A 15,231-nucleotide genomic window follows, 5' to 3' on the forward strand; every position below is an offset into this window, starting at 1 on the left:
TCTAATGTATACCTCGAATTACAATAGGTTAATGTAAATTATTTGTACAAAAACCCATTTCATTCACAATTATTCGAAGTGTACTTCATATGATCACTAGTTTTCTCATCTATTTTCTCCAATAACTGCTGAATCATATATCATTTTGAATACTTGTCAAATGAGACTGAGAATGAATCAAAAATCTATTGACCGCAAAGCTAATGCTTTGAAATATGTGAGTTTAGTGACACTAACACTGCAGAATGCTATTCTTGGTCTTAGCATGCGTTATTCCCGAACTAGAAAGGGCGATATGTACCTTGCTTCAACAGCTGTTTTAATGGCTGAAATTGTCAAATTGGTAACCTGCTTGGGGATTGTGTATGTGGATTCTGGTGGTATCATCAAACTTTTTGAAGCTTTACGTGATTATATCATTAAACAACCTATTGATACACTGAAAGTAGGAGTCCCATCACTTCTTTATGTGATACAAAATAATCTTCTCTATTTGTCTGCATCACATTTAGATGCTGCAACCTATCAAGTTACATACCAGTTGAAAATCTTCACTACTGCGATATTTTCTGTTCTAATTCTCAAGAAGCAACTTATAGTAACTCAATGGCTATCTCTAGTGTCTTTGATAGGTGGAATAGTTTTGGTACAGCTCGCTCAAGGCCACACACAAACTAAAGTTCTTAATGGTATGGAACAAAACCCTGTAATTGGCTTTCTTGCTGCTTTGGGGGCTTGTTGTTTATCAGGTTTCGCTGGCGTTTATTTTGAAAAAATTCTTAAAGGAAGTAATATTTCTGTTTGGATGAGAAATATTCAGCTGAGTCTGTTATCAATACCTATAGGGCTAATAACTTGTTTTGCAAAGGACGGTTCGAACATTTTGAATCAGGGATTCTTTTTTGGTTATGATAGTTTTGTCATATATCTAGTGATCCTTCAAGCCACAGGTGGCCTATTAGTTGCACTGGTAGTTAAATATGCCGATAATATTCTCAAAGGTTTCGCCACATCTTTAGCTATAATAATTTCATGTGTTGCATCCATGTATTTATTTGATTTCCATCTGACTGTAACATTTTCCATTGGTGCAATTTTGGTTATATTTGCTATATTTTTATATGGATACCAGCCCAAAAAGAAGTACAGTACACAAGGCCCCATTACAGCAGAAAAAGTGTAGTTTCCTACTAGAGGCCATATGATTAAAACTGATTATGTGCCACTCTTGTAAAAATCATTAATCGTACTTATCTCTGCCTGAGATGTCTTATTAATAGAAGTATATTTTAAAGTATTAGAATGCATTTCAATACATGATTCAGAAATGACTCAATTGAAGTCAGTCAGTGGTTGTGAAATGATTATGGAATATAACATTTTTTACTTCTTTTCAAATCTGAGATTAATTGAATAAAATGTATATATAGAAACGTATTCATAAGTTCAGTATTGTAAGTTGCAAGAAAAATTTCTATAATTTATCCTGAAAACAATTATTTAGTAACTGCATCAGCAATAATGTAAAAAATTATAATTGATCTTCTTGTTTATTTTTGAAGAACTTAAAGATAAAATTATATAAGATTGAAAGTAAAAAAATTGTATGAATATTTTACATCTTCAATTATACTTATGAATTTAACAGTTTAATACTTTCCCCTCCTCCAATAGTACATTTTGTAAGAATCAACTCCGGAATTTCAATACTGGGTGTCACCTTCTAAAACAATATTATTATAATTATTTAATTTTCAATCATAGGATTGAAACTTTCCTATATTTGGTAAATTTTAGAAAACAAAACAATCATGAATAAAACTTAACAATCATGAATATTTACAATTATATCAAATTTTAACATTGAAAAATAAGTAGGTCATAATTTTTAATTCATTAAGTCTTTTTTGGTACTAATATTGGCTACATGGTTTTTCCTCGCTAACCTGTTGAAAAATATTTTTCCATATTCAAACGATGATATCATGATAGCACAAGAGGGAGCCACCTTTATCACACGAGGAAAAAGTCCTGCAAACAGACCCCTAACTCCATGCGATTTTCGTATTTCCCAGAAAGTATCGTAGAAAGAACCTACCATAGTTTTAGATTTTCCTGAAAAAATGAGAATCAACATACAATACGAATATTTCTGTTAGGAGATTGAATTTTTTTCTCTCCAAAGTAACAAAATTTCTTACCCCCATATAAAGTTTTTTCCCCTAATTGAATCTGCTGATGTGTTTTGATTACGTCAAATGGTGTTGTGATAGTGGCAGCTACCTGATAACAAATAGAATTCACTTAAATATTATTCTTCAACAATAATTGCTTACAAGTTAGCCTTAATCTATATGGACATAGATAATATAATAAAATAACTCTTTATAATTACTGGATTTCAGAGATTGATTTTTGCGACTTTATTTAATCAGCCAGATTTTTTTAGCATTTTTAACATCTGTTGAGCCGGAAAGTTGTCATCTAACAATATGATTTATTGATTTTCATGGCAATACATTCTCGAATATCTCTGAAATCATCCATGTTTTTATTTGATATGTAGCTCACTGACAACTGTACAACGTTCTTGAAACATCTAGAGTTTTCAGATTTTCTAGATATCAGTTACTTCCTCTTTTCTATTCCTCTTAAATTTGCCACTGTGAGCTGAGTTATTCTTTCCTTTGAATCTTAATATTCTGTCAGTGTCTTGAGCTTAGGGGTCATTTGATCTTTATAACCGATTTTTTTTTAAATATGTTAAAAAACTTAAAGTTAATTATTAGGGAAAAAAGTTTAAAAATATTCAATGAAACTTCCTTTCCCTATTGGCTGGTTATATGCAAACAATACTGTATATAAATGTTGATTTCCGGAACTCTAATCATCTATAAATTTGTTTTAAACACACCATTCCAGCTAGTCCTCCTGAAATGAAGCTTTTTGAAAAAGATGGTTGATTAGAAGTCCAAAATAGCTTTTTGAATGTTTCATAATTAGTCCAATATATTGCAGAGAAAGGAACATCTCTACATAAGGTGGGAATAACGCCCATCCATAAAGCACCTATTCCATCCTGCTTAATCAACATCTTTAGAGCTCGTCTGATTTCTAGAAAAGTATAATTTATGAATTAAAATTTTTCATTGTTATTAGAAGATGAAAATATACCATAATAACTTAATTTTTGAGATTGCATCTTGGTCCTTATTAATTCTAGGGGGCTTACTATAGTAACTGAAAAAATTCTTGCTGTGCCACCAGAAAACATGGGTATCCAAAAGGGTTGTCCTGAAGTTCCTGGATTTGCAATATTGTACCGATGCTTTAACTTCAACCTCATTTGCTCATAAGCCACAAAGTAAATTATTGTAGCTGGGATAGCCAACACAAGTGTAGGACTTAAACCACTCCATAAGGATGATATTCCCTCTGTTTTTGTGATTTTATAAAATGCATCCTAGTTATAAAAAAAAACATCTGAACGTCTCAATTATATAATGATAACACCTAGACTTTATAAGAGAGGTATATGTACATTCTCAAATTGCTCATTATTTATGAAACTTATGAAGAAAAATACTTAAGCAGAGTTCAAAAAGATAGCTAGTTATAAGCGTAAAATAATGGTAGCACCAAATCACCAGAAAAACTAAATGCCATATCGATACATATTTGTTAAACTATCGTAAGTGACACCATACGTTTTTTACAGGAACAAGCTTTTTTTGTTATGGCAGGAAACATTTATGTAAGGTAGTCCCAAATATTTTTTTAGTTCGAAAGGGGGCATTGCATGCCCCCTAATGGACTACCTTAGATAAATGCTTTCCGTCAAAACAAAAAAATGTATAGGGAACTTGTAGTGATCTAAATAAGGTTTTTCTGGTTCAAAAAGAAGTAGTTGAAGCATTAGAAGGAATGACTTTAATTTCTCACTACTTTCATGAAGACCTAAATAGTAAGTGTCGTTGCCAAAATTATAATCCGATTATTATTTGATGTTCCCAAAAATAGATATGAATTATAAGACAAGAGAGAACTGTCTAATTATGGCATTCACAACAAAAATAATCTGCCTGTCCCTTTTCTAGACTTAATACTTGTGTAAGGAAAGATGAGGGATTGAAACTATTAATAAATTGGTTTAACACCCATAATGAATGATTTTCATTTGAATTCTTCATTATTTGAGAATGTATCTAGCAATATTATTGATATTTTCTCTTTGTGACATTCTAATAAGATTATTTTCCATTTTAATGATTGCATATTATTTACCATAGTTCCTGAAAAATGACCTGGTCTTGCATACCATTGTCTTTGTAAATCTTGAGGTTTACACCCACAAAAATGATCCATTAATCCATTACAGTATAAATAACATTTTGGTGTGTTCTTCTGTTGTGCTTGAAGTCTTATTTTCACTACATCTAAAGGAGTAACTAGAAGGATTGTACAACAGTTAGCATTATTAAAGATAGAATGTTTCATATTTCAGGAAAAAATAATTTATTCAGTTTTCTCATTCAATTTTGATACCTAATAGCGAAGTTAATACGGCACCAGTGCACGATGCCAAAGCTTGTTGTGTTGCTGTAATACGAAAATCTACATCTTCTGGTACTGACAAGCTTTCACGTTCTTCGGAACTCATTGTCTTAATGAGTTTCATTCAATCGGCAATTAATGAATACTCCCAGTTTTATTTCTTATTACATACATGCCATGTTTCATCTTAATTTTGGCATGGATCATGCATGGACAACAGAAAACATTACCCAACAACAGGTTATGTCTTTGACAGGTTTCAGTAATAGTCTATGATCAATCATTTTGATAGACAGATGACAGCGATCCTATCCAATCAGAACTAATATTCTCAAAATTGGCAAAACAAAAGCTAATCAGTCCATACACCAGTTTTTTAGACATCTCTGAAGGCGCTAAATAAAGAGAGTTCATATTTCCATGGAAACAAGAGCAAAATAAGAGACAATGCGGAAATCATATGAATTACCTGGAATATGCTAAAAACAGAAAGATTATGGTCCTTCCATAAGTAGCAATTTTTGTGGTCAATTTTTTCAAGTGTGATTGAATTTGAATTTTGAATTGAATTTCTAGATATCTTAAATAACACTCATGCGTTCGAAAACTCGCTCCTTCGACGGTCGTTTTCGAAATTCGCATTCGTGTTGGAATAGAAGCCTATTCTGCAAATTGTTTTAGAATGGACTATTACATATTTATTTTCAATGTTTTCAATCCCAACCTGTGAAACCTCTCGGAAGCTTAGAGCTAGAAAACCCGGTTGTGTTCTGTGTAGCAAAGATTAATCTTTGCTGTGTAGGCTTTGTTACTGTGCCCTATCACCACATCAAGGACAGCTCTTTGATATTGAAGGTTGTGCAAAATAAAATGCAAGGCTGGGTACAAACGTTAGCATTTTCAATACTTATTAAGGTGAACAAGTGCTCAAAAACAGATTCGCTGAAAAAATTGTTGGAGAATACTTACGTATTCAGCTCTTTCTCTCTCACATTATGCGCTATCTACTTATTATTAGATCATTGGTTTCATCGGATGATAAATAAATGAACATAAATGACCCTTGAAATGAATGTTAATAAAGCAATAAAAATAATGAAGAAGAAATATTAAAATTTCTGTGATCTCGTTGTTCTTTCAAAAGCATAGACCATAAATCAGTTTGTCTGTGTAATTTGTGGTCAACTTCAACTGTGGAGGTAGAAATTAATCAAATTTTTGAGACTTGAGAGCCTTCTTGGACTATATATAAGTTGGAAAAGTAAATCTCGAATTCTTCCAACAATTGCTCTGAGAGATGGATATATTGAATATTTTTAAACAATTCGTGAACATATGAAGTATATTACAATTGAAAACTGTAATCATTATCATTCAATCTACTATTGAGATATCAAAATGCCAAAAAACAAATTGAAACTCACTTTACCTCCTGGTTCTATTGATCAATGTTCTACAACACCAACAAATGGTTTCAATGATATGCAAAAACATGAATTGACTATAGGCTCCATAGATCATTTGACTGCAAGATTAGAAGAATTGGATATGGATGATAAACAAATTAAAAAAATTGAAATTTTTTTGGATCAGAAAGAAAAGATAGGGGTTAATCTAACAGATGATGATTTTGAGGATTTAGGAGAACTAGGTTCAGGCAACGGAGGTGTTGTTATCAAAGTAAAACATAAAACGAGTGGATTAATAATGGCTAGAAAACTGATTCATTTGGAAGTAAAGCCTGCTGTTAAAAAACAGATTATTCGCGAATTAAAAGTTCTACATGAGTGTAATTTCGCTCACATTGTTGGATTTTATGGAGCTTTCTGTATTGATGGTGAAATAAGCATCTGCATGGAATATATGGATGCTGGAAGTTTAGATTTGATATTGAAGAAAGCTGGAAGAATTCCAGAAAGTATTTTAGGCAAAATAACTTCTGCTGTTCTCAAAGGATTGAGTTATTTGAGAGATAAACATTCAATAATTCATAGAGATGTGAAACCTAGTAATATTCTAGTAAATAGTAGTGGAGAGATTAAAATTTGTGATTTTGGTGTCTCTGGACAACTTATAGATTCAATGGCTGAATCTTTCGTAGGAACAAGAAGTTACATGTCTCCTGAAAGATTGCAAGGTAATTACAGAATTGCTTCTGAGTTTAATTTCTGGTCATACAATGATTTCTTAGACCATTCTTTGATTTAGGGTATTGTCCATATTACCAAGAATTTCCAAGCGGTTACTAATGGTTTTCAATAAATCAGGTAACCTGCTTCATATATGCGGATCGCTTAACACTTGTCATTGGTCAACAAAAATTTTTTTTGACAGAACTTTGGAGATTATAAATGGTTAATCTCTTTTAATTTATAAACAACTAAAGGTTCTTAATGAATCTGAAGGATATTTGTTTAATAATTGAAATAATAAAATATTTGAGTATTGAGATGTCATGGAAAATGTTCATAAACAATAATCTGAAAATTGAAATGGCAACTGCCAAGATTAGTGGGCGTGTTTACTGAACCTAACTAGAATAAAAGTACAGTTGCTGTGGTGACAGATAACTCATTTCAGGAAATAGTCTCCGCTTGATATATAGGGACCACCACGTTACTAACCATAGTAACGAAGGTGATATACCGACCTTAGTGTCGGTGTCTGTTTGATACAAATTGTAACAGCTTTACCTGGTTTTGATGAAATTTGATTTGAGTATATTTTTTGGATCAGGATAATATGAATTTCATTGTTATTGCAAAGTTTGTGTTTTTAACGATTATTTTTATTTTATTAGCATTAACTTCCATTTAAATTTTAATAAAAAATGTTATTGATCTCCTGATGGCATAAACCTAGAACTCATCAAGATGAGAAAAATTACTACGCATCATAGGATGTATGTTTAAAAGGGCTATAAATGAGGAAAAATTACATCCCGAATGTACATAAGCCTACATTGCACCAATTCTCAATTTATGCATGACTCAATAGTTTAGTAGGTTATGGTATAATTGCTTGGGGGAGTCTACGAGATCATAAGATCATTGCAAAGCTTGCAAAATAGAATAACTAAAATAATTTACAAAAGCCCACTTGAAGATGAGAACTGTTCCCTAAACATGGAACAGCTAATCAGTTTGGAATTGTTCATGTACCACTACCAAGAATTACTGAATGAATTTAAACAACAAACTAACAGAGTACCAACATAAGGAAAAAATTTTACAAATGCCAAAAATTACAAAAAGGTTTAGTGAGAAAAATAGTTACATTGGAGCTACAAGACTGTTCAATTAAATGCCAAATTAATTAAAGGCAGTTGGGGGATAACAGAAGAAAAACTAAAAAAATTGAAATTGAAGAACTGGATTCTAATAATAATAATTTATTGATCCTTCAAGAGACATTAAACGATTCAACAATGTGTAGGACAAGTTAGAAAAATACATACTAACAGAGAAACTAGATATAAGTAATGGGAAACCACACTATAGATGGAAAGGTCTAGATCTTGTATTTGGAAAAATGGACGGCAAAGATCAAGAGGTTTCAGGCCGAACATGAGCCTTAAAATGTTTTTTCAACACAAAAAAACTTAGCCATCAGAACCACATTATAACTTATGTGACAGTACACCCTACTGTGATAGATCCCATACGGAAGTTAAGATCTCTCAAAATCAAAACTAATTTTTTACTATCTCTCTACGATGAGTGGATCCTGAGATATAGCCGCTTACTTCGCTTATTTGCCCACCCACTACATATTCTTGAAACCGTTTACAGAAGAAGTACCAACGACATCCGAAGGCAGACGGTTCCAGGCGTTAAACACTCGATTAGACAGAAAGATCTGATGAGAGGTGGTCTCGAACTTTTTCTACTGCAACTTGTAGCAATGACTCCTCAGATTGTTGGTATTAAAGTGGGACAAGGCAGACAAATTCATGTTATATTTACCTTGTGTGGCTCAGAAAGTCACTATCAGGTCTCCCCTCTCGCGTCGGTCTTTAAACGTGGTCAGGCCGAGCATTTTAAGGCGTTCATCTATGAAATGAACTCAATTTGAGAAGGATCTCACTATAAGATAGATTAAGAGATCACTTCTCCAGATAACCCTCCGACTACCTCAAAATACTAATTTATTATATCAGATCAATTAATCAAGAATTATTATGGTCACATTACATTCTACAGGTGTGATAAATACATTCGAAAATATAGAATATTCAACGTTACTCCAGAGAATGCACATGGTTCAGTGGAACAGTGCAACAATCTGCATGGTAGGATATGGAATAAACGAGTGTTCTCTTTCAATGGCGAAGAGGGGATGGTCACTGCATTCGGCCTGCTCTATTAGTTATGGGGAAAAAAAACCTAAGTACTTATTTTCACAGACGACATGATTTCTGGTATTCATTGTCGCAAATAAATTCCACCCCCCGAAATTTTTTCAGAAATACAGGATTCTAATTTCACCGAAAATAATTTCAACTTTGTTTATTATATATTCGCAAACTCCGCAATATTTTTCTAGCTACGGCCTTGTGCATACAATAGAATAACATTGTCTGAACCCATCCCACGGTTGGAGAATGACTAATAGACTAATATTCGACTACCACGCCAAGCCGCCAGTGTGATCATCCACACTTCGCCATTGAAACAGAACATTCATTTATTTGTTGTCGTATCACGCAGATGTTTTGATTGTTGCACTATTCCACTGGGGATGAGTGTTCCTTGGAATAACGTTAAATATCCTATCTTTCTAAATGTATTTGCCATACCTTATGACATAAAACTGAGCTATGGGTGTGACGTCACACACCGCCATTTTTGGTTCTCCTGTCAGTGTTCGGAATCCAAACAAATAAATTGTCATTCAAATTATTACGGTGTCGTTGAAGGAATTGGCTTATTTTCATAAATAAGAGTATTTGAGGAACGATTTCAGTATTAATTGATAGACAGAAGGAACGAGGTTAATACCAGTAAGTTTGAATCCCGTATCATTCCCCAGATTTTGTAAAAAGCCGTGTTTATTAGTTGAACTTCAAGTTCGAACTTATTGGCATTAATCTCGTGCCTTCTGTCTATCAATTAATAGTAAAATCGTTCCTTAAATAATTTTATTTATCAAAATAAGCCAATTTCGTAAACGACAACGTACTAATTTGAATGACAATTTGTTAATAATAATAATTAATAGAGCGTATACTCACTGACCTATGGGTATACTCATGAATTACTCTTATTCATCATTTGGTCGTCGTAAATTGTGACATTTTTTCTATTTGTTACATCTTATTAGGTGTAGTAAAAAGAAATCCATAATTTTTGCAATTTATGGCTTTAGTTATCTGTATATCGCGTTGTATAAATCCGATCGGGTTCCACTAGATGGCGTTAGAAAAATGAGATTTCTACAGTGACTGTATATACTACAGTGACGACAAGGCTCGTCAGCGTTTTGATTGGTTGGAGCTCTGTCCGCCATTTAATGTCGAACTTTCACTAGAGATCTCTGATTTTCACTATTTACATTTGAGTGCCAGCCTGTTTCACATGCTTTGAAGCATTCTTGTTTGAATCGTTAGTGATTGTGAGTGGTTTAAGGGGTTCAAATCCCCCCAAAATTTGAAGATTTCATCAAAAGAAGCGAGCGGTCGACCAACCTTCTCGCATGCGCAGTCGACCATCTGAATCTTGAATAACACCGGTTAACGTTTGAATCTATCATTTCCCGCCGACATTTAATGGCGGATGGCCGAAGTTGTCGTCACTGTAGAGATTTCTGCAGTGACTTTATATACTAGTGTATTAAGTCATTGTAGAGATTTTATATTACAAAAACTTTTCTGACAGTTTTGTGATTAGTTTACTCATTTTAGTTTGAGCGCCCGACAAAGATGTACACTAGTAAAGAGAAAATACGCTATATTTTACATTTTTCTTCGATAAAGGCGAAAATGCAAGCCAGGCGGCTGAAAATGTGAATAGTGTTTCACTTGCAATTTTAGTTTCGTCGATTCCGTTCTCCGGTCATTTCGATGTCAATGATGCACCACGCACTAGGAGGCCAATTATCGAAAATGTCGATAAAATCAATGACACTGTCGAGACCGACCATCATATAAACACTGTTTCGATTGCTCAAGAGCTGAAGATTTCACAAAAACCGTTTGGAACCATTTGCATAAGGCTGGTTTCAAGAAGCTTGATGTGTGGGTACCACACGACTTACTCAAAAAACCCCATGGATCGAATTTCCATCTGCGAATCGCTGCCGATCCATTTTTGAAGCGGTTGGTGACTGGTGATGAAAAGTGGAACATTTACGATAACGTCAAGCGAAAACGGTCGTGGTTCAAACACAGTGAGCCGAAGGATTGACGGCTAGGAAGGTTTTGACGTGTGTTTGGTGGGATTGGCAGGGAATTGTCTACTATGAGCTTCTCCTTACGGCACAACCGTTAACTTGGAACTGTTCTGTCAACAATTGGACCGCCTGAAGGAAGCAATCGCTCAGAAGCTACCAGCTTTGACCAATAGAAGAGGAATTGTGTTCCATCAGGACAACGCCAGACCATACACATCGATAATGACTCGCCAAAAGATCCGTGAGCTTGGTTGGGAGGTTCTTATGCATCCGCCTTATAGTCAGGACCTGGCACCAAGCGATTGCCATCTGTTTCTGTCCATGTCGAACAATTATGCTGGTGAAAAAATCGATTGTCTCAATTTTTTTGCCAATAGAGGCGAGGGCTTCTATGCGAGTGGTATAATGATATTACCTTCAAAAAGGAAAAAAGTTCTCGAACAAATCGGTGTATATTTGATATAAATCGGATTATACTATGGTAATTAAATCCTTGTTTTTTTTTTACTACACCTAATATTTTATGGTTATTAATCAAACTATTAATCCAAGATTTAGTATTATGCCTATTGTGGTATTTTGGGTTGAATTGAATCAATTATTGACATGTTATGGCCTTATACTAGAAGAAATATTAATTTTTCAGGAACCCATTATTCGGTTCAAAGTGACATATGGTCCTTAGGTCTATCCCTGGTAGAGATGGCTATTGGGATGTATCCCATTCCACCGCCTGATGCCAAAACGTTGGCTGCGATTTTTGGATCACATCGTGACGCCAATGCTGAACCAATTTGTCCAAGACCAATGGCAATTTTTGAATTGCTCGATTACATAGTTAACGAACAACCGCCCAAACTACCTGCAGGCATCTTCACCGACGAATTCAAGGATTTCGTTGATAAATGTCTCAGGAAGAATCCCGACGAGAGGGCGGATTTGAGGAGCTTGCAGAATCACAGCTGGATCAAAAAGTCAGAGACTGAAGATGTGGACATTGCTGGTTGGGTATGTAAGACGATGGGCATCTCCCAACCCGACGGTTCAAACGATAATAGATAGATTGTTTTGATGTGCTTCTTGGCATCTTGAGGATGTTTTTTTTGGTTTAAGCAGTCAAACAAGAGCTGAAAGCGATCAGAAGGGCTGGGAGTAGATGCTCCAAGCGCCACTTCATTATGTCGTCGGCAAAAATTTATTATCGTTTTAATCGATTCATTAGCCCATAGTAATATTGAAAAAACTCAGATTTCATACCAAATATTGATGGACAATGGATCATCAACTTGACGGGCTTCTGTGACGTCAAACTACAAGACTGTGAAGTTATCTGTATGAATTCTAATAATTACATTACTTGAATATTTTAGCATACAATTCTGTATAGAGATTGTTAGGTATTCTATAATGTATTACATGGCTAAAATATGGATAATTGATTGAAAAGTACACTCAGAAAGGAATTAGATCCCCCAAATATCTCATTTGTTAGTACAAAAGATGTTACTCCAACCAGTCTTCAATCAAAAAAATATTTAGTTAGTAAATTTTGTTTGAATTTCTTGTGGACTTTGGAAAGAAATATCAATCGGCAATTGAAGGCAGTGAATAGGGTCAGTATAACTTTCAACAGTTACAGTGTTGAAATCCTCAGAAATTACTTCCGTAACAAACACTAATAATGGTCAAATTATTTTATGAGTTGTTGTGTAAGAGAGTTTGGTAACAAGGTATTTTAGGCGAACTTTCGTACTTGAGTTATTACTTGTCTAAATTAACTGGACATTATATGAATCATGATGTACAGCTATGTGCTACTTATCCTCAGAAAATTTTCAAGAATAGAGAATTGACTATTTGTTTTGGTTAGTGCTCAGGGGATAACTCGCTTGGCTGCGCTATATCTCTCCCATTCAATTTTGGTGTATGTTAGTACCGTAACATTTTTCTGTAGGTATCTTGGTATCTACCAGATACTTTGGTTTCTTTCATTTTATATTTAGTTTTTACTAGAATTTGATACAAGTCCCCTAGTTTTGTAAATCCTTCTTCGAGGTCTGGGATTATTCTACAGATCTCACAACACGAAAGCATGTGCCTTTTCATCTTAAAAGTTGTAGGTGTGGCATTCGTAGTTGGTATGTATGAATTGCTTTTTAATCTGATGTTATTCTTTTAATTTTGCTATGAATAGTTTTGGTGTATTTTGTCGTATTCAATGTGGAATTTATCTTTATACATCGTGTTAAAGGATACTGTTGATGTATCAAATATTTTATCTATCATCTCCAAGGTTTTTAAATTTCAAGAATAATTTCTCTCCAACTAATACCAATGTAGTCCTCTCTGTCAGATGCTGATGATTCACCATTTTCAAGGCGATCTGTGTATTAATTTTCACATTACAATTTATCATGAATGCTTATTTCTATTTGGATGTTAGAGGGTTAAGTAAGACACAGTTTTCATGAAATTCGACATTTTGAAATAATACACCAAAGTCAGGATAATTTTGAATTATCGCCTACACCTAAGAAAAATCCTACCTACCTTCAGACAAAACGTCTGAACACATTCTGGGTGTTTACACTATGCCGGTATGCATATACAAGGGCCAAATGAGAAAATTTATTTATGAAGACCACACCCTTATTAAAGTGAATATCTGTGCACTTTTGGCTTCACATAATTTCCAAAGGATTTTGGAAATTGTGGGGCTATGCATTTGATGATATAAATGGTTCAGCAACTAACTAGTTGCGTTCATCGATTTATGTGCCCTACAAATCAAGCCTGAGTAATTTCATTTGTGATTTCTGGAAAGTTTGAGGTTGGTAACTTTACAAGTAATAGTAAGATAGAAATTTGACCATCATTAGGAGTCATATTAAGGATGTAAGTCGACAAGTAATCTGATATCATAGAAGTTCCAACCAATCACTTAGAATTGGCGAAATAATAATATCTGGATTGTTTAAATCTCATGAAAAATGAGTTATACCAACGGTGATAATCTGGTATAAAATTTATATGTTGCAATAAAATTTGCCATATTTTATGCTATCTGCGTTTATCTATGGAGTGTAATTTTACATAAATATGATTCCAATTAGGACAGTAGAACACATTAGTTAGACACTATCTACTCTTTTATGATAAAAGCTAACTTTTTTTAGTTTTACTGTTACATATTGATACTTGGAATAAAATGTTTATACGAGACAAGTCTTTTATTTCTACACATTTACCTACAGGTTCCTGAGAAAGTCATTTGATTTTAATTTTGAGATTAACGTTTCGAGACATATAATTGACTGAAATGCTTCATTTAAAATTCTATGGAGTCGTAATTCATACTAATTCTATTAGAGATTTTAGAAAAATTTTGAATGCTCGTAAAAAAAAGTATTGCTCAGTGGAAGTATGTTCATGGATTTGAATAAGTTATGACTTTAAATGGAAAGTTCTCTACAATTTGGGTTTGACAATCTAAATTTCCCCAAAAATACTGAAACTATAGTATGTTGTTTATTGAAAGGGTACTTGAGCAATCTTCAAAATGAGTTTCCATTGATAATATTGCTGAATTTTTTTAAATTTAGATGGTTAGTAATTTAATTACAAAGCAGTAAGCTGCAGTATTTTCCTTAAAAATGAGGTAGATCTCTATTAACTAAAAATCGACGTTTTGAAGTGTAATTCGAGTTTTTAGAAATGAAAACAGTTTGGAGACATGTCAGGGATACACGTTGTTTGTTCAACAATGTGTTGAGTGTTTAGTCAGAAATTTGATCGCCATTTTTTACCAACTTTCTAGGAAACTTTTTCGGCGAATTTAGTCTTTTAGGCACCATAAAACTATTAGATGATATATGTGAAATCAATTTCACGGCGTTCAGACAATTTTTCAATTCTGGAAAAAGTACCTCCTCGAGCGGGACTCAAACCGCAACCTCCTATTAGATAATATTCCTATTCAATCTGCCACCTTCTAGAAGAATCTCAAATACTCAACAATGTTATACAAGGTGTTCATGTGCAATATTTTGGATGAGACGGTGCTCCAAAATGGTGAGTCATGGCGTAGTAGAGGGCTGTTTATTTGCCTTCCAAAGAACGGCCATTTTGGTTTTCAGTCACAATGGGGCAGTGGTCGTTAAAATAACGCGTGTTTACATACTATATGAATGTTGATCAGACACTGGTACGAGTGTGCAGGAGTTTCTTGGAAAGAATAGAAAATTGCCTGAGGAAAGAAGGACGTCATCTTCTTGACACCATGTTTTC

The 15,231-nt window shown here is 33.8% G+C and overlaps 3 protein-coding genes across 6 annotated transcripts; 2 read left to right on the forward strand and 1 right to left on the reverse strand.

The window, feature by feature from the left end:
- The first annotated feature begins 6 nt into the window (after positions 1 to 6).
- Positions 7 to 1,645, forward strand: LOC123670907 (UDP-N-acetylglucosamine transporter). The gene has a single exon (XM_045604485.1). The coding sequence runs from the start codon at positions 161 to 163 to the stop codon at positions 1,181 to 1,183; it is 1,023 nt and encodes a 340-aa protein (XP_045460441.1). The 5' UTR covers positions 7 to 160; the 3' UTR covers positions 1,184 to 1,645.
- On the reverse strand, positions 1,532 to 5,641 carry LOC123670906 (solute carrier family 25 member 40-like). 4 transcript variants are annotated; one of them, XM_045604483.1, is made up of 7 exons: positions 4,546 to 4,809; positions 4,285 to 4,448; positions 3,175 to 3,463; positions 2,915 to 3,114; positions 2,202 to 2,283; positions 1,947 to 2,115; positions 1,532 to 1,723 (listed from the first exon to the last, which is right to left on the reverse strand). In XM_045604483.1, exons 1-7 carry the CDS (start codon positions 4,676 to 4,678, stop codon positions 1,717 to 1,719), a joined length of 1,044 nt encoding a protein of 347 aa, XP_045460439.1. In that variant the 5' UTR covers positions 4,679 to 4,809; the 3' UTR covers positions 1,532 to 1,716. The 4 variants fall into 4 exon arrangements, with proteins under 4 accessions (XP_045460439.1, XP_045460440.1, XP_045460438.1 ...); XM_045604484.1 differs by lacking the exon at positions 4,546 to 4,809 and adding an exon at positions 5,524 to 5,641 and having other exon boundaries at positions 1,532 to 2,115; XM_045604482.1 differs by having other exon boundaries at positions 1,532 to 2,094; positions 4,546 to 4,810.
- An 87-nt stretch (positions 5,642 to 5,728) lies between these two features.
- Positions 5,729 to 14,164, forward strand: LOC123670905 (dual specificity mitogen-activated protein kinase kinase dSOR1-like). Its single transcript, XM_045604480.1, has 2 exons — positions 5,729 to 6,691; positions 11,591 to 14,164. The coding sequence occupies exons 1-2, from the start codon at positions 5,953 to 5,955 to the stop codon at positions 12,004 to 12,006; spliced, it is 1,155 nt and encodes a 384-aa protein (XP_045460436.1). The 5' UTR covers positions 5,729 to 5,952; the 3' UTR covers positions 12,007 to 14,164.
- The last annotated feature ends 1,067 nt before the right edge of the window (positions 14,165 to 15,231 follow it).

The sequence above is a fragment of the Harmonia axyridis genome, chromosome 1, assembly GCF_914767665.1.
Source record: "Harmonia axyridis chromosome 1, icHarAxyr1.1, whole genome shotgun sequence".
In the NCBI taxonomy this organism is placed as follows: Eukaryota; Metazoa; Arthropoda; class Insecta; order Coleoptera; family Coccinellidae; genus Harmonia; species Harmonia axyridis.